The 24,271-nt window shown below is 39.6% G+C and overlaps 1 protein-coding gene across 7 annotated transcripts in view; it reads right to left on the minus strand.

Annotated features, from left to right (window-relative positions):
- LRRC7 (leucine rich repeat containing 7) overlaps positions 1-24,271 on the minus strand; it is a 173,474-nt gene that overhangs the window by 44,845 nt on the left and 104,358 nt on the right. For all 7 annotated transcript variants that reach the window (XM_063345357.1, XM_063345358.1, XM_063345355.1 and 4 more), the window contains 6 exons: positions 18,521-18,584; positions 14,256-14,330; positions 11,385-11,529; positions 9,273-9,345; positions 4,406-4,535; positions 3,881-3,996 (listed from right to left, as the gene is read on the minus strand). In XM_063345357.1, coding sequence (XP_063201427.1) covers positions 3,881-3,996; positions 4,406-4,535; positions 9,273-9,345; positions 11,385-11,529; positions 14,256-14,330; positions 18,521-18,584 — 603 coding nt within the window. The remainder of the gene's footprint in view (positions 1-3,880; positions 3,997-4,405; positions 4,536-9,272; positions 9,346-11,384; positions 11,530-14,255; positions 14,331-18,520; positions 18,585-24,271) is intronic.

The following is a 24,271-nucleotide window of genomic DNA, read 5'->3' on the forward strand; positions in this document are numbered from 1 at the left end:
TCTGACTTTGATACCCAGACAAGCTCCAGATAACGCAAAGGAGAGCTCCTCTTTTGCTTTTTACGTGCTACATCCCAGTTGCCCATCACTCCATGTGTGCGTGACCATCCAGAGAGCAGACTGCAAATTTTCCATGCATTCTGGCAAGGCAAGTTCAAAGCCAGCAACATCCCTGTACTCTACATGCCTTGAGCCGGAGTGCACTCCCCATGCCATGAGGAACATGTCCAGAATGAACAGTTTTGGTGGCAAAAGGGCATCTCTCAATAAACACTTGAGGAGCCCAGCTACTAGCAGGCAAAGTCACTGGGGTAAAGACAGTGATGTAAGAGGCTAATGAACACACAAGTGCACCATTTACAGTCACAGTTGTAGACACTGGAGGTGGAATTTGGCATGTGACAGAGTGGAAGGACATGACCGTGAGATATCATTCACTGGGATGAACCTGCAATGGGCAGATCCCCAGTGGAAGACTGTGTTCTCTTTGTAAAACTATACATCCATGGTGATCAGCGTGGACTGACAGTCATGGTGAGGGAGTCTGTTTCCTCTACAAGGAAAACAACATGCAAAGATGTATGAGCAACAGGACATCTGCCTGAATGGACACGGAATCCTCTTTGGTGTCAGGAGGAGAAAGTCATAAAGGACTGACCAGAGAAATTCTGAAAGAACATGCGACTATATGCGCAGTCCATCCCATTTGTTATACAGTACAGGGAGTAACAGCTGCTCGTCAGAAGATTTGTGCAAGGTTGGAGCTTTCATGCCAACATCAGCAGTGTTTGGTGTGAATGGGTCTGCCTTCACAGGGGAGCCCACCGAGGCCAGGGCTCAGCAGGTCTTGTAACAGGCTGACAGGGAAAAGCCTGACCCACACCCCAGGAGCCAGGAGCCCATCACCGCAGGGTGAGGCACAAGCACTGACCTCTTGGCTCTAGAATCACCTCTCTGCTCTGCTTGCATGTCTCTGTCTCCTCTTCCTATGGTTCAAAGGGGTATTGAGGAAAAGAGCTGGCGTGCTCTACCTTCTCTGTCACATCTGAAGCAGGAAGGATAGAGGGGCAAAACTGCTGTGGTACCATGGAAAGGTTCCTAGCAACAAGCAGAGCCCAGGTACACTCCTTATTAACGTGTACATGTGGACTCATTCAAAGAAAGAATGGATATTGCCTTAATGTTAATATGAATGCGAAAATCAGCAAACAGAAAAGTAAAAAAAAAAATAATAGAAGCATTACGATGGTATCTGAACTTTGTCCAAACTCTTTGGTGCCAAAACGTTGAAACTTTCTAGTTTCATTAAGGTGGGAAGTTCCACAACAAAAGCATTATCACAGTGCCTCAGCAAGGCAACGTTTAACCTCAGCCGGAATTGATATCAACAAAAGAGGAAGAATTTACTCCCCAAACTCCTCAAGAGTTGGGACAATTCAACCAGGTTAGAAGGTTGAAGGTCTACAGTCTGAGTCAGTTCCTATCTCTCCTAGTTTAGACTGTGCTCTCCCACTAGATCTACAACGCTTACAACTTGCTGTACAGTCTGTCAGGTGGACATGAGAGAACAGCTTCCCACCCCAGCAGGCAGACGTCCCCTTCTCCTGCCCTCCCCACACCTGCTTTGGCGCACAGCCACCTTTTACCTTCAGCTAGCTTTGGTGTTTGCCACTCCATGGTGAGCAAAGGGGCTGTGAGGAGTGTGATAAAATGAACACTACAAGAAGAACGACAACTTCTTCCATTTTCAGTGAGATAAATCAGCTCAGTGTCTTATCCAGTGAGCCTTGGGCAAGCTAAGGGCAGATGCAAGGCTACCAGCCAGCACTGAAGTGGCAAGGACAACAACTGACACATTCCATCCCAAGGAACATCACATCATGGGGATGTTGGTCCCATAATTACCTTCCTCCACAATGGAAATCCCAATCCTCTCTCACACCTGGGCAGCCGGGGAAAAGGGAAGGTGGGGCAGGACTGCTGCTTTGGTGGCATCCGGCTGTCAGGCCAGCTTGGTCGGGAAGCCTTGCCTGCTCTTACCACCTACACTGCCTCCTCCCAGCAGTGAGCCACCTCCTCCCTCTCTCACCCCAGCAACAGCGCTCATAACCAGTAATTACACGTGAAGTCATGTGCCTGAAATCAGCAGCTGACCTGGCTGAAAAGTAGCTTGGCAAAAAAAAGGGGGAGGAAAAAAGGGACTAGTTTACTTATTCCTCAAGGCAAACGCATGGCACAATTACAGGTTTGAAAAAGGGGCAGAGCGATCCAGCTCAGGTTGGTTAAGGTGACAGGGAAGGCACCCTGCAGTTGCAACTCCTTGGACTCCCGAGAGGCCCCGAACCACCACTGTTCTGTTGCCTCCTCACTCCTACACCCACTCAGTGTCTCCTCCTGCCTGCCACTACAGCTGGCTGGGCAGCAACAAGGTGGACCAGCCCCTGGAAACGTCCATCTGAAAATTCACCGTATTTCTGATCGGCTGCTTTCAACTGTATCACTCACGTAGTCAAGATCACTGTACGCCTGGACAGAATGGCGCTAGGACAGGACAGGGTATGAGGATGCAGGAAGAGGGAGGGGAAGCGGGACTGCCTTTGCTGGCACGAATGCCACCCTCAGGGACATTAAAATGTTGCCTGAAACCCTGTTTCAGACTCTAGCCGTACAGGTAAAACACAAAGGTAGACTGCTGCGGTGACATAGTGACGGGAGAGTGCTCCCCATCCCTGGGAAAGCACTGCAGTCCGAAACCCAAAGTCAAGAGACCCCAGATTTGATTCTGGGACTTGGCCAGTTTCAACACAGACTAGAGTTAAGTTTAAATTTACGTTCTGGTCCATACATAATTTATTTTATGATACACAGTTGTAATGCCATCTAACAAAATTAAGCAAATACTTTTAAATTAATATATTACAGGGATTTCTACATTACTTCATTTCATATTTTATGGTCAACCTTAATTTCAGCAATGAAACCGCTGACAGTAAATCGGGCACTGATGTGGGAAGTCCTTCCCCTATTTTTTACTGAGTACGGATGATAATTTCACGGAATTTTTCAGAGTTGGAAGGGACCTCTAGAGATCATCTAGCCCAACTCCCCTGCTAAAGCGGGAACTCCCCCGCTTTAATAATTACTGGAAACAAAATGGTATTCACACACAGTTTGTTGCACCGCCGAGCAAACTTGTAGTTCTGTGGGTCTACTGAAAATTAGCATATTCTGGGAACATACGCATGTATCAATTTCAGGGAAATGTCAGTCTTTTCTGATGCCTATGGCAGCACGTGATTGGTATCAAGACAGGCTCATTTTAAGCATTCCGTTTCTCAGAGGAACAGTCATGTGCATAAGAACAGAAGAATCCGCTTTTTGACCAAAACCTTTGCTCTGCTGAAGGAAATAGAAAATTTTCTTTTGATTTCAGAGGAGTCAGGATAACATGCTAGTGTACTTGCATTTCATGATTTCCTATATATCAGCTTGTCACAATTTCTTAATCATTAAATATTACAAAAGTACATACCATTTAAAAGCCAAATATCACACTTTCGCATGGAAACAGCAGGAAATAAAAGAAGTAAACAGATTTTATTCCGTTAAAGAATACTGAGACCCAGATCTTGGCCCCATTCAAGTTTTTCTTTGGGTGTCAGGAAACTCAGACCAAACCATAAAGATTAAAAAAAAATAAAAATCAAGATGTTTTTTTCCTTGTAGTTTAAATAAAGTAATTCTAAACATAATGTTTATATTTTAAAATATAGTTTATATAAATGTAATTTTACAAATACAAAAAAAATAGTTAAACATAGTTAAAAAGTTTTATAAAATAAATTCTTATAACAGGTTAGAAAAAATATGTGAACTGTACCTGTTATCGCTCAGATTTAACACTCTCAGCTTCTGCATCTGACCAATTTCATCAGGAAGAAATTCGAGCTTGTTAGAGCGCAGAGACATCACTGTTACATTTTTACAGCTTCCAATCTATAGGAATAAAAAAACCAAAAGATGTCAGGATACCTACTTTGATAAAATTTATTATCACTAACTTTTTATGTTGGGAGGTGGCCAAATTGTATTTTTACTTTAACTAATAAAAACCAGTAAATACAGAATCCAAAGACAGAAAATAGTGCCCTCCCTGTGTCGGTAACACCAGGGCAATGCCTAGGGTTACTCGCACCACTCTTCTGAGTGATAACTCTCATCTTTGCATGAATTTACCAATTCACTGGTTTTACTATTTTACTGTTGAGTGTGTAAGAAAGATTCGGTCTTCCACATCGTGCAGAAACAATTGGTTTAACAGATATTTCGTCTGAATGTGGGTGAAATCTTGTGCCTGCCACAGAACATTTCAATTTGTGATTTAAAAACAGAATCAGCTTCTCACTTCTCTGGGGAGCTCAGGAAGGAAATTCTCATCCACGGCCAGCGTCCTCAGGTTATGAAGGTAGCCGATGGTAGAAGGCAAGGACTCCAACTCATTACAGCTGCAGTCAAATTCTTCTAATAAAGATAAACTGGAATTGTAAATACACTTGTTAGATGCTATACAAGGGGTAGGTAACAAAAATTAACACTCTAAACCCTGCGGAAGTTTTAAAGCATCAGACTACTCCAGACATCATGCCCCGAGGAGGGAACCGTTATTGCAGTTTTCCCTAGGAGAAGTCTATAATAATATGATTTTAGGAACTATTAGGGACGCTGTTAATCAATCTTACCCAGTAAGACAGTTTAAGAAAGACGGCTTAGTTTCCACACATTATCATTCTTTCTTTCCGTAGTGAGGAAGTACTCCAAGTACTTAAACAGACAGCTATCAGGGCAACTCGTACTAAGCTGAAGAATCAAACCAATAAGTTTATAATCTTAACATGCAAAGACAGACAACAGGCAAAGAAATACTGCTGGTGAGAGCAAAGGGAAGGGAAGGCGAAATTGCCTCAGGGTCCGTTCCCCCTGATGCACTTGACTTCATTTCTAACACAGATCACTAGGGAAAAAGTATGAGCTTGGATCCAAACTCAGCCAAGTACTCTCAGCCTGCTGCAGTCAGACACGGCGTTTGTCAAAGTGCTTATCTTTCACGTGTTGAGAAAGAGGGTTAAAAAGTGATCTGGAAAGGGTATCTGTACGGCAAGGACGGAAACAAAGCACGCTAAAGTAAGTAATCTCCTGAGGCTCAAGTTCTCTCTTTAAAAAAAATGAAATAATCTCCATTTCTGTCTCGTATCTCCTTTCCTAGACTGTTGTATTCTGTCACCTGATGAAAAGAGAGACCTGACCTTTCCTCCATGTACTCATGTTTTCAGGAGGGAGGAGGAAATAGAGACAGCTGAAAGTCCCCTGTTGAACTGAAGCCCACAGTGTGTACGGATAAAGCACAGCCTCCTACTGCACGGAACTGCCATTCAGTGCATTCCTGCATTTTATTATCCACGAAGAGGTTGTGAAATGAGCTGGAGGTTTTGTACCGAGTCCCAAACGAAAGGGGCCCACATTGAACAAGCCGCTCCCTTCCCTGACAGCAGCCGGCAGGACGAAAGCCAAGGAAGCGCCAACGCAGGATGCTGACACTCGGCACCTGAACCACCCACCCCGCGCTGCTCCGGTACCCAACGGCCTTCGGAGCTGTTCTGCTGCTCTTCGGGAGCCTGCCCTGCCCGTGACACAGCCCTCAGCACCCCGAGGGGCTGCTTCGCCCTGAAGACAGCAGCTGCTCCCAGGGAACACTTAAACATCTATCTATCTTTGCTGATTAACAGTCAACAATTTGACCTTTGCTAATGCAAATAACACAAAGAGGAATATATCTGTAATCCATGTTATACATACACATATGTCAAAATATATACATACTACATGTATATTATGCACAAAGACACACATATAAAATATTATGAAGAAGTATCTGCTGAATCTCTAAAAAATTAGGCTGGGTATAAAAATTCTTGAGATGAACACTGTACTGCACTGCTCGTTCAGCTCCTGGAATACAAGTCGTGTGTGACCCATTACAAACGCCATCATCCCCGGCCCCTTTTTTGCTCCCTGTGTACATTTTTCTCTTGAGTGCTTTAATGAATAGCAAGGTTAAATAGCAAGCAATTATTTCTTCCTCAATATTTGCCACCTCCCTGTCCACTGATGAAGGGACTAGGTGCCCAGAAAATTGACTGGTTTTTTTCCAAATAATTTGGTAGATGTGAATAAAAGTTTACCTCTGCTACAAGTGTTGCTCCTTAGTATTTATATGAGTCACAGCTGGACTTTCACTGTATGTCTAACCTACCTTCATTCCAGTTTCTTAATTAAAAAAAGGTCTTTCAGCCTTCAAATTTTATAAGACACGAAACCAGAAATAGCTACTCCTAACATGGAATTCTCAGAACTTTCCTCTAATTGCTGTATTTCAGTAGGCTGAAAAACCAAAGTGAGTCATACAGTGATTAGTGAGAGAGAGGCATGGAATATATCCAAAAGCTCTGCCAGGTTTGGTTAGAGCTTTTCTTTAATACAAGCTCTGTATCCACCACAATTTATTTCAAACCAGATACAAAACAATTTCAGCAAAGGAAAATTCAGTCATGTTTACCTACTTCATACAGAATATGTGCTTGGCAGAGCAAGTCCAACTGGAAAGCTTGTTAAATAGCAAGATGCACACATTCTTCCTTTTACTGATGATAACACAACCAGAAAAGCTTGAAAATAGATAAGCTAATTGAGAACTACTATGTTTCCAATAGCAATTGGAAAATCTGATACTCTGAACTGTAACGGTGGAAGTTTCCCTGACATTGAAGAATGACTTTATCAGACAATAAAATTTTATTTGAAAGGTATTGTCTGGCAGGGACATTCTCAGCTTCTTTCCTTCCTGATGGCGTCACCAGCAGACAAACGAATAATAAAATAAGTAATAATTTCTTTATTTTACAAGTAAAACCAAAAAAGTCAGTGTGAAACTGTATTTTATCTCTATAACTACCATGGATAAAAAAGTATGAACTTCAGAAAGTGATTCTTGCACATCATGGATTGTGCATGAAAGTCAGCTGACAATAACAGCTATAATTCTGACAATGCGCATTTAGCTATAACATCATTAACCTTACTGTCTTCTTGGGCTAAATTCGGATCATTCTTCACAGGTTTAAAGCAAGGCAGACAAAAATCAGACATGCAGCTGCTGTTCAGTTTGTCACCCATTGAAACGAGGCAGTTCACAGTGACACGGTCCTACCCACAAAGTGGGAGCACGGGCGTTCGCTCAGCTCCTGCGGCCAACCCCTCCAGTCTTTGGGTCCAATGTGGTACTTAATGTGAATCCATTGATTTTATGAGGAATGTTTCATTGAGCTGGGTCTACCGTGTATAGTATCTTGCTGCGTCAACTCTAAATGCCGCTCGCAGGCTTGCCCTTTGAACAAGACTGCCAAAAATGAGGGTGGCAGTTCACTGTGAGCAACATCGACTCAGACGGCGTTGAAGCGCTCCGTGTCTCATCACGAAATTGGTCCCTGGTGGGAGAGTTCCCTCCTCCACACAGCTAATCTTTGTGTGACAATCACACACTCTGCAGTGGGTACTGCAACTACCATTTAGGAGAGAGCGACCCAGTAGGAAACTATCCAAACGGATGAGTCAGAGCAAGGAAGTTCATTGTGATGTGGGAGACACTGTCCTCATTAAACGAAAGTACTTCATTTAAAAAGCACCACCAATCACTCAAAAATAAGGTGATAATACTAGGTGATTAGCGCACTGCTCTGCATATACACCGTTTGGAGCAGCAGTATCTTTAAAAAAATGTAATTAAGGCTCCACGCCAAACAATATTGAACAAATATTAGGTTAAAAAAAAGAGGGATTCCCCTTCAATTTGAACAATTCAATAAATGAGAAAGCACCTTCATGAGAGGTTTTAAAAACTGACCCCCAAAATTGTTAAAGATAATGTTGGACATTCTATCAACCTTTTTGCAAAGTGTCTGGTGCAGCTTTGAGCCTTACAAGCTTTCACTGCCTATCAGAACTTATTGCTACACAATGTTTTTAAAATTTCTCCTTTTCTGATTCATATAACCAACTTTTAGTGCTCTCCATGAATACCTCATAAATCTAAAGATGCTGCAAGAAGCACAGCATGGTAAGGCAAACCTGAGCTTTCAGTTGCTACGTTGTAATAGTTCACAAATTTGGATATTTTTTTTCCCTGGCTTACCAACAACTACATTATTATTGAAATTATTACTGTCAAATGGATGCAGGACTAGTAACGCACCGGCCCAACCCACGACACCGTGTGTACAGTCACACCAGACACACAACCGTTACTGGGCTGAACTCCGCTGCTTCTGCACGAACACCACCGCCGGTGCAAGGAGGGTGATGAAGACACTAGAGCTACAGCTGTAGAAGGTGGCCAGGGACCACGTATTCTGAATGTTTTTCCAGATATCAGTCTATATGGCATTTCAGAACTAAAATATGTAGAGGAAGAGGCATTCTACAAAAATATCGGTGATAAAAATATGTTCTGCTAGAAAGGGATATGTGCAGCGTGAAACAATATAAAGAATCACCTATTTCCATACTTGGAGCCAGGCTGGCATCCGCCTTGAATTTTACAACAAATTGCAGAATTCATTTAGCAAAAAGCTGAAGACACACAGCAGGACAAGACAGAATTTTGCACCAGTGATCATGCATTGCCTGACAAAATGATAGCTAAAGGGCATCGTTAGTGCGTTTCATGATAAGATTACTTATATGATGCTTCCATATTTTGATGTATACACCTATAAAATTGTCATGACTTTTTCATTTATGCTACTTCAATATTTAAGAAATCTTCATACATAGGAGGTTTACAGCCATTTTCTGTTCAGCATCAAGTACTGGCTGTTGCTATGGAAACAGATGTATTCCCCCAAATACTTCTACTTCTTCTACTTTTGCTGCTCTAATCATCTAAATCAAGTGATTCATACAGAAAAATACCTTTGTTCTTTTTCTTGGAAAATGTGATGCATTTCATCTTCTTACCACTTATGCCAATATAAGTCCCCAGAAGTAATAATGTTGCTCCAAATTTAAACGCTATAAACTGGGTGTTAGGCACACAATTTGAAATTATTTTATAATTCAGTATAGCTTTGTCTTATTTTTTATTTAAAAAAAAACACATTCCAGAAGCAGGAGGAAAACACATTTTACTTCATGTTGAAAATCACGAGACTCGTACTCACTTTCCAATTGCATTTGGCAGGATCGTAAGTTGATTGTCATCTACTTTTAAAGTTGTAAGCCTTTTCAACAGTCCTACAAAACAGGTAAGGAAGAAGTAATAGAAAAATATTTCACAAGAATCTTTTTCACTTTCTGTAATCTCCCATATCCTTAAAGAAACAATGATTTCTAACACTGAATAACTTTGATCCAGATTTTAGGAAACATCTGTATATAGGACAGTACACAGACACATTCTTGTTCCAGTGAAAACATGTTTCACCAAAATGAAGCGCTAATTAAATGTTAAGCTGAACTGCAAGTAAAATATTAAGTGTCTTTCTGGAGTCTTGAAAAAAAAAATGTAAAAAAATAAACGAATGGTACCTATCCGTGTAGGAAGAGCAGTATTTCTACTTACCTATTAATGCTTCAACTGAATTCAAGTCCTGTTGCCTTGATTAAGAGGTGCTCGGGTCATAACAGGACATTAGGCAAATTATGTAAAATAAATGCTACATTTATAAAGCTTCCCAAGATGTAGGTATTGACAGAACATCAGAATCAGACTGAAAACCAGAATCAATCCTGAACGTGTTCGTATATGCAGTTAATTCTTACCATTAAAAGAACTGCTCTATATCTAAGCGTAAGCAGATGCATAACTGGGTAACATTTACCAAGCAGGGAATGAAGCTTCAGCTTTACCAGTGCGTAACGGCAGAAAACAATAAAAAAGTAAAGACAGAAACAATGGGAAAAATATTGCATTACAGTGCTGGAAACAGAGCTTGAAACAGACTTCCACCTTCTGCAAGTGTTAACATTTCAAAACCTGTTTTTTCTTTGAAATAACTCTGGATACACTGAAATAGCATTTTTAAAATTATTATCTGTAATTAATGCTGGGAATAACATAAATTAATCACTAATACAGAGAAAAATGTTAAACACAATGTGCATTAATATGAAAGCTGAAGCAAATGAAAATGTAATTAAAAGAGATACTAGAAACGCTACACAATTCGATCGCACATTTTTGTTGAAAGCTTTTTCAAAATCAGCACGTTCCAAGAAACATCTAGGTTTCCACAAAATTTTCTTTTAAGAGGAAAAAGTTCCACCAAAATGAATTGCAGCAAGCTGTCATCTGAAAATGCAGTATTAAAATGACTTTTTGCTTTACTTCTGTTAAAACTGTTACTATTCAGTAGGAAATGAGAACTTAATATACCTAATTGCAAGAACGTGTAATTCAAACTGTAAACATGTACTCCTTTCATACAGGAGCCAAGTGCCCGCTAAAAAACAATCTGCATATCAGAAAAGCACCAAAAGCAAAATTTCTAGGATTTATGGTGAGCTGCAGAAGACCAAAATGGAAAAGAGCTGTAAAAGACATCCATTGACACTCATGTAGCACAGTATTATTAGTCAGAAATATAGTCTGGAGTCGACTGAGTTGATTTAAAATTGGGGAATTTAACAGTTCCATGTTCCAAGGGACACACTTAGGAAAGTGAAAAAGCTGACGATGGTGCTGTAGTAGGCTCACCGGCTAGAAGCAACAGAAGAAAGGAAAAACCTCAAGTGTTTCCAAAGAAAACGTAAGGGATCAAGACTGCAACGCATTATCCAGATGCATAGAGTGGTATACCTACAACCACTTACCTTCCAGAATTTCTCTGTATTCTAAATAATTCTGAAATTCTATGCATGCAATACAGTCAAAAAAGAAAATGAATAGTTCGGACTATTTCTTTGCTTAATGCTCTCATACGGAATTACACTACTGTAACTAAGAGCAGCAATTTCCTTCAAGGGTTTAACAGTTAACATAATCACGGTTATACTTAATTTCAAATTTAGATTAGATCATGATATCTTTCTTTGCTTAATTTCTTTAAAGTAGCAAATCTGAATAATCGATACCTTCTAACCATGTATTTTTTTCCTGACTTTACAAAATGGTCTTCATGGACTGTCCAGACACAGATGTTTCAAACTCCTTTGGAATTTAATGGCAGTTCGTGTTCCAGCTATTATAGAGTCTCTTCATTAAAAAAAATTAAAAAGGTATAAATGAAATCTTGACCTGTAAAAGATGACAAGAAATCCTGAGCTTTTCTCACCTATGGAGTCTGGCAGTTGCTGCAACATGTTGGATGACAACAGGAGATCTTCAAGTCCTTCGCATCCTGATATGTCCAAATCAACAGTTTCTATCCTGTTTTTTGACACATCCAGGTACACGAGCTGTTTTAACTTCCCTATAGACTTAATAGCATGTTACAAAGCATTACTTGAACAGATATAGACTGCGTGCCAGGTTCTAAGTTTAATTAAAGACAAACAATAGTAATACAGACTGATATTCAGTTCTCTCAGCATCCTTTTTACAAGAGTTATTTCACTGGAGCAGTACCGCAGTGGTCTAACAGCCTTCCCCTTCAGATAACTGCAACAGGAACTGTACCAAACTAAACGACACGTATCAAACTAATTAATTTGATCCAGATTCATTAAATCTGCAGAACGTTTGGGTTCTCATGCAGTCATACAGCTGCGTTATTTCTTCAGTTGGACACAGATCCAAGGGACTTTTACTCACAATTCCCTTTTACTCATAAGAGCAGTCCTCAAGGTCACAGAGGTTAGACACGCAGGTAAAGCTTTTCTGTGTCAAACCGGTTCACTGAATTTTACAAAATCTAAAATTAGACTTTAGATATTCATAGTTCAATTATGAGCACTTAATTCCCAGGGTACGGTTTTGTGAATACAGTGTTTAACTGCAGCTGTAACGTCAATGACCAACATGACACGAATTCTTCCCTAATTTCTTGGAAAATCTTTGTAGTGTGTTAAGAGTTTGAAGCCTGCAGAAACAACCGGCTTCTTGATCCATTATCACAAGACAGTCACTTCATTCTGGACGCGAAATTTCACCACGAAAATCAACAAAAAAGATGCTGTCCTTTTCCTTAAACTAAAACCTACAAGTGGAAGAAGTATCCCTGGTGGGTGCGGAGTGACGGAGCGGGCTCCAGGACCCAGTGCCGGGGCTGTGACCCAGCCCGGAGGAGGGAGAAGGCAGCAGGAAGCCACCGCGGGGCTGCAGCACTGCGCAGCCACACAGATACGGCTTCAAACCAGGTGAAGAAACATCCATGGCCTACGCAGCCATTTATGGATTTTGGGAAAGCCATGGGAATTGCTTGTGAAGCGTATGGTTTCTATAAATGTTTGTGGGAGTGGGTTTTTTAGTTATATACATATACTTTTAGTGGTTTTTCACTGTACATATGAAAAAGGAAAATAGTTTAAGAGCGCTTCATCTCCAGGTACTTTCGAAACAATATGAATCTAGCTCCTTTTCTTCTCTTACCTCGCTGAGATCTGCTCTCTGCTTCCAAGGAGGCAGTTTCATGTTATCTTTAACCGTATCTGACTTGTTGTATAAAGGGAAAATCTTCCTCTCACCCCAACCTTTGCCATTCTCCCCATGTTAATTGTTGAATACAATTTTTGTTTCTAGCACTGACTACTTTTTTAAAAACTGTATTACCAACGTGGGAAACACGGCAAATCTCTAAATCTTAAAATCAATTACCAGTTGGTATTTCCTTTCTATTTTCAACACTCAAAATGTACAACTAATTTTAACTATTTTAAACCTCTTGTTTTGGAGAAGGCTTTCATAAAACCTCATGTAGGGTCTACTAGAATCAGATTCAGGAAACACGAATTATTCACTGAAAATAATTATGCTGCTTGGGATTCGGTTCCACAATCCGCTGAACTTCTTCAACTCCAAATACCCTCTCTCCAGGGATCACGATAGCTCAGCAGGACTGTGGAGCACATTTTAGCACTGGATATATAAACTGATTTATTTGTGAATAGAAAAGAAACAGAATAATGGTTAAAATGTTTGTGCCCACACTCTCTTGTATATTTGATATTCCTTCTACTCAGTCACACCGCAGCAACAACGCGGCAATATTTCTGGTTTTGATCTCCAGCTGGTTTCAGTATCAACAAGTGGTTTCAATATCAGCTTTTTTTTTCCACTAACAAAACACTCAAAAAGTGGATATTTGGACAGTGATGGAAAATGATCGTTTTCTGTGCCAACATCCTGCTTAACACAAAATAAAAGATGAATGTAATTTAAAGACAAAAACCAGTCACTGCTCAATTCAAAAATTTGAATTTTGATTAACAAATGTTCAAAGCTGAAAGAGGAAGTACTTCTTCTTCCAACACCTCGACGTGGTTGTGCTAGATCGAGTTCTAAATTTTCCCTGCAGCAACGAAGGGAAATTGTGTGAAATGTAGGATGTCACGTGTGTGACAAAATGCTAATGACGGGGATCCCTTTCTCCAGTCATCATCAGTGTAGGTATTTTAAAGCGAAAATCTCAAATAATTTACGGCAATGAAAATTGAAAATCAAAGTTCTATTGGGGCGGCAACAACTCAGAGACAGCACTAATATATAACCAGAACCCTGGTGTTTAGATTTTAAAATACTTTTAGTTCCATTTCTAAATGGAGTGCTTTCTAGAGGAATATATCTTTATTCCACTGCCTCGGAATTGCTTTTAATATAGTTGAATCTGTACATACCATCTGTTATTTTTAAGTTTATTTAGATTATTTAATATTTCCTCTTCCTTTTTAAAACACGTGGGTTTTTATAAAACTGCGAGTTAATGCATGGTGACTGAGAAGACACTAGGAAATAATTTCCCCTCACAATGAACATACACAACAAATACAACAGGCACATCCCCGTTTAGACACTATCATGTAATAACACAACATTTAAAGGGGTTCTATATGAATGGCTGTGCTGAGACTTTTATTTCTTGATAATAACTAATGACTGTATAACTAGGAGTATGTACCCATTCAAGAAAATGCACATTTGTTTACTGCAAGATAAAGAGTTCACTATATCACAAAATAATTTGATTACATAAAATAAATGTTCATACCCCAGGTAGTATTTGCAAAGAATTATTGTCCATCCACAGCTCCTTTAGATTTTGTATTTGTTCGAGAACCTCAGGCTGAGGAAAAGAATATAGTATTACGGACAGTAAAATAAATCGGTATTTTTTTTAAAGTTAAATATAAATCAGTATTTTCTTTTAAAAAAGATTCCCTCTTCACCTTCCTCTTTTTTTTTTTGATAACCCACATCAGACTTTCAGATAATTAATGACATGAATAGTATGCTCATTTCAGTTAGTTTAACCAATGCTGCTCTTTTTCAAAATTTATAAAATTTAAGAACCCTTGGGAAAAGAAATGAATACAAAGAAGGACTCCTTACAAGTTCTTGTTCTGAACACTCTACTGGCAGTATGCACTTTATGAACAAGGCAAATAAGAGAAGTGAGAATTGTGGAGCTTCAGGAACAACGCACTGAAAAGAAAGACCAAATCTCAGCTTGCAGCACACGCTAAACTCTGCCTTTTGCATGATTTATACTCATAAAAATAGCTTCACAGAGGCATATTGCTGAACACTTTCCTGGGTACACCACATCTATGTACGATTTAATGTCTGCAGCTGTCATATTCAGTAGTTAAAAGAACGGTATGCAACGATCAAGCCTTAAAATCACAATATTAAGCTTTAATCGAAGATGTTCTATTCTTTTCAACGCTATAGGATATTAGTGAGAGAAACTGAAAAGGCAATTCCCCAAATCATTTCTTATTCATTACAGCTGTGAAAATCAAGAATTATCAGGTCACAAACACTTCCAAGTTTCAGCCTAAGTGGTATTTTTTTTCCGCGAAACGCCACTTTCACAGGTAAAACAAGACTTTCAATTTGCCTTAGCTCTGTAAAGTTGTAGAGATTTTTTTTCAGTCTGCCAGAAAGTGATATTAAATATTTCATTTGGTTCAGACTAAATCAGATCCCAGCATTTAAAAAGTCTGTAGTACTATTTCACTGGAATTATTTCAACACCGCTAGAAACAAATCTATCTGCCTAGTGTGACAGGACCTTAAGAAAGACCTCTAATTATCTCCTGGGCTCTAAGCTCCTGGGAATGTTGTAATTCCCATAAGAAATATGACTTTCCAGTTGCCCAGGTCACAAGGCACGTTATGGGAGAAGCTCCTGATGCACCATCGGGTAAGAAGGAACCTGCTCATCTGCAGAGCTCAATCCCTCAGTTTTCCATGTTGTCACATAATGTGTTTCTATTAAAAAATGATTAGCCAATATTTTGAGGATAATTTCTTTTCCCTTGGATAAATTTATTGAAATTTTGTTGTCCTTCAATGGTTAAAACCACTTCTACTTTCCAGGCTAAATTAATTAATGGTCATTTTATACTATTTGTTCCTGTGATGATTAATGGTTCTTCATTCCTCCAGAGTGTTCACTGACTAAGGTTATTAGAGATAATCATAATTTCCCCTCTCAACTTTAATTTTCTTTTAAATTCCCCTCATTAGACAGACACCCTTCTAAAAGGCAACAGCCTCCTCCTCTCTTGTACATATTACAGTTTGATTTGAAATTTCTTGAGTACAAATTATGGCATACCATAGAATCAGAGAATCACAGAATGGTTCGGGTTGGAAGGGACCTTAAAGATCATCCAGTTCCACCCCCTGCCCTGGGCAGGGACACCTCCCACCAGCCCAGGCTGCTCAAAGCCTCATCCAGCCTGGCCATAATCCAGATGAGATCTCACTGATGTTTTGATAAGTGGTATAAAAAATTTCTTATTTGTTTCTGCTAGAAATGCTTCTGCTGATGCACTTGTGGAGAATATTTTCATTTTCCACATAGATTGCCACAATACAGAATACAATAGTATAGAGTAGAGTAGTTCTGTTGCAAGGGACCTACAATCACCATCCAAGTCCAACTGCCCGACCGCTTCAGGGCTGACCGAAGCTTATCATTAAGGGCAGTGTCCAAACGCCTCTTAACCACTGCCAGGCTGGGGGCATCGAACGCCTCTCCAGGAAGCCTGTACCAGGGTTTGACCCCCCTCTTGGTAAAGAGATGTTTCCTAGTGTCAAGCCTGAATTGAAGATCGACATTAATCTTCAATAAAAGTATATTACATTTTATCCTTTTTCCTTCTCTCCCCACCTTTAACTATTTTCTTTCAAAATTTCTTCTAAGGCCTTGCTGCTGACACCAGAATTCTGAAACTCTGGAAAGAATGACATCAGCCTCCCCCTTCTTTCAGGCAGAGGCATGCAATTGCTCTTTATCATTTGTTCTGTGCCATTTTTTGACGCTTCAAAGACTGGGAGATTTCAAATCCTTGACCCATACCTCGCGGTGTAATGTTCTGGTTTTCCCGGAGACCCGTGACACAGATTACTTATTCCCGTCCTTGATTACATTAAGTCACTCAAATATGGCTGCTATTTAGGAAGTGACAATTTCTATTTTAGGAACACATGATTCGTATAATCTTTCCAGATAACGAACGAACAGAATCACTTCATTTTTGCAGCTACTTCTATTTGTAACCCCATGCCTATTGCTGCAGACCGTCTGTGTGGAGCACAGCCTCCCAGTGCACAGGAAGGGACTTCCATCGTCCAGGGACGGACTGTCAATGAAACTAAGCTCTTCCACATCTCCCCAATTCTAGGCAGTATTTTTCTCAATAAGAAGGAACTCAGATTTTCAGAATTCATGAAAACAGAACCTTTGGATCCCTTTTTTCAGGTGATCTTGATTTAAACTAGGATCACTTTTCCTACGACACGGCTGCAGATTCATGCCGCTCCCTTGCCTCTTGGCCCAATTTGCTTCTGGCATTTGATTCTAGCTCCTACATTTTTGGACCAGCTTCCTGAAAAATGAGTCAACTCAGGGAGTCCAGTCCTAATAGCAGTATGGGGCCACTGGACTACTGATTTACCATTCTTAGGGGACAGCATGCTATGATGCAAAAACATAGAATGATGCTGGAGTCATTTAAAACAAAGACAACAAAACCAAACCAACCCCAACAAAGACGCACCCTGAATTCAGGAAGCATTTTCTTCTGATCAAAATTCCAAATACCACTTCTGAAAATTTTATACTACTTATCTATGCAAAAAAAAAATAATCTATTTTCAATTAAAAATCTGAGTTATAACCATCTATTTTCTCCTAGATAGCAGCACAAATTAGTAAACATTAGCAGGGTTATAACCATAATGGGGAGAAGATAGCGCACTGTCTATGAACCAGATGTAGACTATTTGCTACAGCTTTCTACTACTAGATGACATTTCAAAATTTGTTTAAAGTGAAATTATCTTAATTTTAATTAAAGCTACAGGAAATATCACCCTCAGAAAATTGTAAGCCTTGATTCAGCAACATTATTTGTACAGATGGTTTTTCTATGACTTGGAGGAAAGGGGGTTTGGCTCCCAGGGGTTAACCGTCACTGGACAGGCTGTCGGTGGATAAGGCACACACAGATAGTTATTTTGCCATCAGTGCAATCGTGAGCGTCCCAGTATTTATTTATCGTCCTACAAAAGCACAGGCCCCCCCAAATAGCCCTAGCAGTGTTAGGTCTCAAAAATGATGAGGCAGCAGTTTTTCTAAGTTTTGCTTCTCTTCCCTTTACAGCTCCTGCAGGAAGAAGTCAGTGAGCTCTCCTTACAAACAGGCCCATTTTAAAACACAGTTTAAACACCCTCATACTGTTTTGGAGAAGCGTCAGCTCCTGCAGATGTAGCAGAAACATACCTAAAGGGAACGGCAACTTGATTATTTTCTATGATGAGAAATGATGAGATGAGAGAAAATTCCTGAAAGCTATTAGATCTCAGGGAACCCAATTCTCATCTTTGAGGTAAGTTAGGCACAGAAACCGCTTCTGGAGTCCAAAATTTATTTCTGCAATTGCTAATATTTGCAGGATATACTGATAGATATTAAGAAATTAACACCCCATCGACACTGGTATTTATAGTGAGATGAACAATTCATCCCACGTTGAAGTACTCCAGCAGGAGCCACCACCTCAGAGCAACAATCGGCTGTGACCTTGATCTGAACCGCAGAAGCCTGGTGTAGACGAAGCCCGATATTGTATTATCAACATTCACCTCGTGAACCACGATCGACCTTCTATTCTACAAGGATGTGTGACCATAGCATGTGACCACAATACAATAATGCCTTTTAAGTACAAAATTAATGCCCTGTACACAGAGCAGCCATAACACACAGGCTTTCTGTTAAAAAAATGGTGCATTTCTTACCAGTTCAGAGAATTCATTATTGCCCAGATCAAGTCTCTCCAGTTGCGTCAGTTTGTGCATTGACCTGTAACAGAGTAGGAGATAACTAAGATGAGATTTTTACTTGCAAAACGTTGGTCAAATTTTGTTTAGATAAAAATAAAGCTCAAATGGTATTGTTATTGCAAAAAGAATTACATCAGACTGAGGCTGATGCAAATGAGAATAATATACTCCATCTTCATAACATGAGCTAAAGTTCTTGAACTGAAATATTATGTTGGTATGAAACATAAAATCTTGGTATAATTTTACATAGTTGATCAAGGAAAATGATCCACATTATATTTATGAGCAATTGAAAGTAATATGAGTTGTGACATTTTTGATACAGATTTATAAATTTGTTATCAGCTTCTTTACAAACCACTAGAAAGTGTTTTGCCTCTTCACAGCAAAAGTACAGCGCATGGTTGTTACCTCCCTAAAGCTGTACCTAACTGCAGCGTGAGAGCTGCTGTCTGCCAGTAGCTTGCGGGAGCTCCAGCACCGTAAGCAGACACACAACGGGAAACAGAGTCTTCATTAAATGCCCAGTCTGCGATTCAAGCCTTTGGTCTGTGCAAAGCACATCTGGGCGAGTTCTCCTCTCTCTGTGCCGTTCATGGCACGGGGGCACAGCGGTGATGACCCACGGCACCGCGTGCGGATGGGAGCGGTGGGTCCTGCTGGGCTGGTGGGTGCCCCCGAGAGCCCTCTTGGGGCAGCAGCTCCTCTGAGGGCAGGAAAGGCTTCACACAGCCTCCGCTGCAAAAAACCGAGGGCAAACGACAGCAAAACCAACCAAAGCTGCTTATCCCCCTTCACAGAGTTATAAAAGAGAGAGTCAAAGAAGAACATATCATAAGAAAGTGAACGAGAAGTTAATATCAACCTTGCTCTAGGCAGTAAAGGGCTTTAAATGAGGAATAATCTGGATTTATGTCTGTGACTGATCACTATGTAACAGCAAAAAAGGTCCTTGTACTGCTTGGGCTCAGGTGACTGAAACAGTGAAAAAAGAGGAAAAGTCAGAAACTGCTAAAAATGATGTGATTAAATTCTTCATTTACTGAAGTCAATGGGATAAATCTCCCAGGTTTATCTCTGAATTTGTGCTGTGAGAAAAACTGGGTTTCTCAAGGACAGCTTAGACCGACAAAGGCTCAGATCACAGCATATGGGGATGACTGTTCAAAGCACTTAAAATCTATCAATTCTGAATATAGGCAAACTTTCAAAAAACCAGAGAGCTTTAAAACCTATACTCCAAACATACGACAGCAGAAGCACTGACTCAAAGAAGCAATCCCAAAGCAGCAACCATCTTTTCAAAATGAGAAGAAAATTGCTGAGCAGTTTGTGGACAGGAGCCGAAGGACTGAGCGCTCTAGAAATGTTACGTTAGAATTTCATATTTGTATGAAATTAAGATCAGGAAGTTGTACTCAAAATTACTACGACTTTGGAGAATAAGAACGATCTCATTTGAATGTATCAGTCTCGATTTTCTATAATGGTTGACATTTTAAAGTTAGTAAATGATTTCAAATAGTGCACTCGATACCCTTATTTTATATTTTAAAAGGTTATTAAATTTAAACCAAATGGCTTTATAAATATTCCATAAAGATTTTATTTGTTTTGAAAAAAACTGAATTATTATGATTATATGCTTCCAGGCCTTTCAGTGAAAACTCTGCACTAAACAAGGCCTTTTAGATAGTAAGTCTCCCAGGGAGCTCAGCGCTACTGCTGTGCGAGTGAAAAGAGAGGATAAAAATAATTCTGTAATTTAGCATTAACTGCAACAGTTGCTTCAGAGGCCTTCTAAGGTAATCAGAGTTGATCCTAATCCAAAAATTAGCACAGTCTAAATAGATCTGATCTAAAATACCAACCATTCTGTCTCTGCAATTCGTATCAGAAGTAAAACTGATCATCAAAGCCGCTATGGCTAAAAACCACAGACCTGTTTAACGTTTAAATGATGGAAAAATGAGGTTGTGATGAGGCTAGATAGAGAACACCGCTGCGTATTTATTACAAGCAAACTTTACTTCTAGTTTTCTGAAATAGGAAAAAAAAAATCACAGAAATAGAAATGCTGTTCTTCAGTAGTAGAGTGAAGCATTTTTTGCTAGACACGTTAGTAAAATCAAAGAACGTTTAGATAAACAAATATTCCACTCTCAAGTTTAAGAAGTTATATTCTGTATTATATTTCTTTAATCAAACAGACACTTTGACTGACTGTATTTCTTCACTTTCAGCTTCAAGGAATGAATCTTAGGGTCACGGATTAAGATCAGGCATCAGACGTGCTCCTGTGCTTTACAGAAGTTAATGTTCTGTACAGAGAAGTTAAAATATATCCAGCCCTCTTAGGCAAATAGTTCACCACTGAACCAAACGAATCATTCCTGCTGATAGGAAAGACAGCGGGTTCTATTTAGGCCGTTATCTTTCATCTAACGTAATGTGCAGCATTTTCAACCACAGAACATTTAGGCTGGACAATGCAGTAAATACCAGTGCCTTTGCACAACCGTTTTGGGAAGCGCAGTGCCAAATCCTGAAGCCCTTTGAAACTGATGGTACCCGTACTGTGACCCTACTGGTAATACCACTGCAGCCATAGTCCTGTATTATTGATTTCTCCAGTGCCTTCTGGGTTATTGTATGTCTGTTTTAACCTTCATGGCTTTCTAAAATGTTCTTCTAAGTATTCATCTTTCTACTTGTTCATTACTGGTTTTTTTGTCCTGTTTTGCACAATCTCAGTTTCTTAACAAGTCTTTGAAACCTGGCAAATATGTTATTTCTGCCCATCGTTTGGTGTTTTAAAAATATCTAGAAACAGCCACAGTTTACTTTTAGAATCATTTCATCTTTCTATGCTGACAGTCACCCCAGCACAGATTAATTCATGATAACTTTGCTTTTTAATGCTTTTTGTTATTCACCTATTTCATACTCGCTCATTCACTGGCGTATATAGTTTCTTTATGTATTTCTTTTTCTTGTCCCACAACTATTCTACATCTCTTTTCCAATATTTTTTCCAACCTATTTGATCAATGTTCACACACGTCTTTGAGACGATACTCTTTGTTTGCTAAAACGAATGGTAGCTGCCCACGCAGCTCCAAAGGGGTTAGCATCTCCATTAAAATTAAGTGAAAAAGTAACAGCAAATTTTTGACTACAAAGTACAGCACAAGACGTTGTAGTTTAAGCCTAGAGCATGGAGGAATTAAATCTGACACTGTTCCAAACCAGTATTTATCAATGTATTTGTACTTATACAGTATTTGTATTTATCAATATAGATACGAGCCGTCCAGATCGAGCGCACGCGTTCTTAGGACAGAAACTGAGTTTCCCCAGGCTCTGCACAGACCCCCATTTTAGTAACAGAAATCTCGATTAGGGCTCCCCAGTTCCCAACCTGCTTCTTACTGCACTTCTGTTCTTATAGTATTCTTGCTACAAAACCGGAAGGAATAAAGATAACATTTAATCTTTTAGCAGTAAGTGCCTAGCGTGCGGGAATACCTGGGGGCTGGGAGCCATTCAAGCAATACACATTCCGCCGGCAGAACGGATGAGGACACTGAAGAGAGACAATGAAGTCACCTGGACAAAGCGAATGTTTCACACTCTCCCCCAAATTATTCTGTTTTATATTATAATCTCCATTAAGATAACAGTGAAAAATGTTTTTACCCCCTCTGGTGCTCTAACGGCACTGAACTTTTCTTTAGAAATGTCTTGCAAAAGCTGACGGACATCTTACACATCCAGACAAAAGCAAAGTTCAATAAACAAAGCTGCAGCACACTCATGTCAGCTCACTGACACCCCCTGTCCCTTTAAACAACACCCCACACCCCCCCAGAAAAAAAAGTTTAGGTTTGGTCTAATTACACCTCCTAAAACTTCCACCATTGGGTCTTAATTGATCTATTAATCTAGTTTAGACTTCTGACATTTAAATACGAGTTGCGAATAGCATATACAAATTTTTAAATTAATTGAACTCAATGGAGTAATTAATTACCTTTGGAATCACTAACTTGATGCCTATGGACACTCTTGTTACCATTGCAGGATCTCATTGACTTTATGAGAATTCTTTATGCCAACGTGTGCCCTCCCTGCCAGGAAGCGTTTGCCAGGCTGGACTCGGAGTTTCGAGAAGTGATTACACTTATCCACAATTTCCCCGCGCCTGGTTTGGAAATCAAAGTGGTTTTGCTTAAAACAAATGAGTTGGGCCCCTCTGAAGGCGAGCACTGGGTACACAGCCAGGCAGCACCCACATCTCCAGTCCTGACCGAGGCCGGCAAAGCATCCGACCGTTACCAAAGTCCCTTTACCAGACCCCGACGGTTTCCCTCCCTGGCCCCACACAGAGGATTTACACCGTGGGAAGCACATTCCAGCATCTCAGCACTGCAGTTTAGAGCTCTTTACAGCTCCAGATGTTACAAGTTTTTCCGTTATAATATTAACTGTATGCACAGCAGCATTAGGTACTACAATGCTTTCGCAGCTAAAAACCCAGGAAAAGTGACATGTATTTTTAATAGTTTGTATTTTTCTCTCACAGGCAGCGTCACTTCTGGCTTTATCATTCTGCATTGAAATCGATAAAAGTTTCTAGTGCTTATGGTTCCCCGTGACATTAAAGCGCACAGGACGGAAAACACCCACTAATTGGAATCAGAAGCCAAACAGCAGCATTTCTCCACTATCGAAACACATAATTACTGTTTATACATATACAGAATTATATATTTTGAAATGCAAAACTCTTCAAAGATGAGCTGAATGGTAATCAAAGTTACAATCAACTAGGTAAAAAGTTATGCGTTTCATACTGTATTCTACCTCTGAAGAAAACTTTTACTTTAAAAGGTTAAGTTTGTACTACTGTAAATTTATCACACAAGGCAAATTTTAAACATCACTTTGTGTAATCTCTGCAGTCAGATACATAGTTTCAGAAACTCTAACATTTATACGGGGGCAGATTAATTTCAGTTAGCTGGTACTATATCAAAAGATAAAACACACTGCCAAAGGTACCCAATGGAATTTTAGATGAGATTTTTCATTAGCTTGTGATATTTTTAGCTCTTTCATGTAATTGCTTATATTTTTCTTACGAAAAGATTCATTATATTTTTTATGCAGGGTCATTTTATAAAGGTGGAACAGGAAAGGTGCAATTATGAATAATGCTTAGTTAAATATTCATTGCTTAAATGATGTAATGTAATATAATTAATGTGCTAATAAAACTTGCAGCCAAAAATGTCACATAAATCTTTATCCATATTGCATTTGGATCTATTCTTCCACGCATAAGGAACTGCAGGAGTTACATGGAGAAGATCTGATTCTCGGCTGTTGAAGTGGACCTCACGGTAGGTTCAGAATAAGGTGAATCTTTTCTTAATTATTTTAAAATACAATAACGGAGCTTTGCACTGAAAAAACTACAAATACATGAACATCAGCATGGAGAGTAGCTTAGAAAGATTACTAAATACTTGGTGAAAAATTAACATTGCTCACAACAGTTTTACAACATCCACATTTCATAAATTATAACTCACATTATACAATTCAGCTATATTAATTGTAATTCATGGTAATCACATATCCCGCCTCATATAACTTTCTCATTTTCTTGCATGTTTGTTTTTGCTGCCTTGTGTAGAA

Source organism: Chroicocephalus ridibundus, chromosome 8 (assembly GCF_963924245.1).
Source record: "Chroicocephalus ridibundus chromosome 8, bChrRid1.1, whole genome shotgun sequence".
In the NCBI taxonomy this organism is placed as follows: Eukaryota; Metazoa; Chordata; class Aves; order Charadriiformes; family Laridae; genus Chroicocephalus; species Chroicocephalus ridibundus.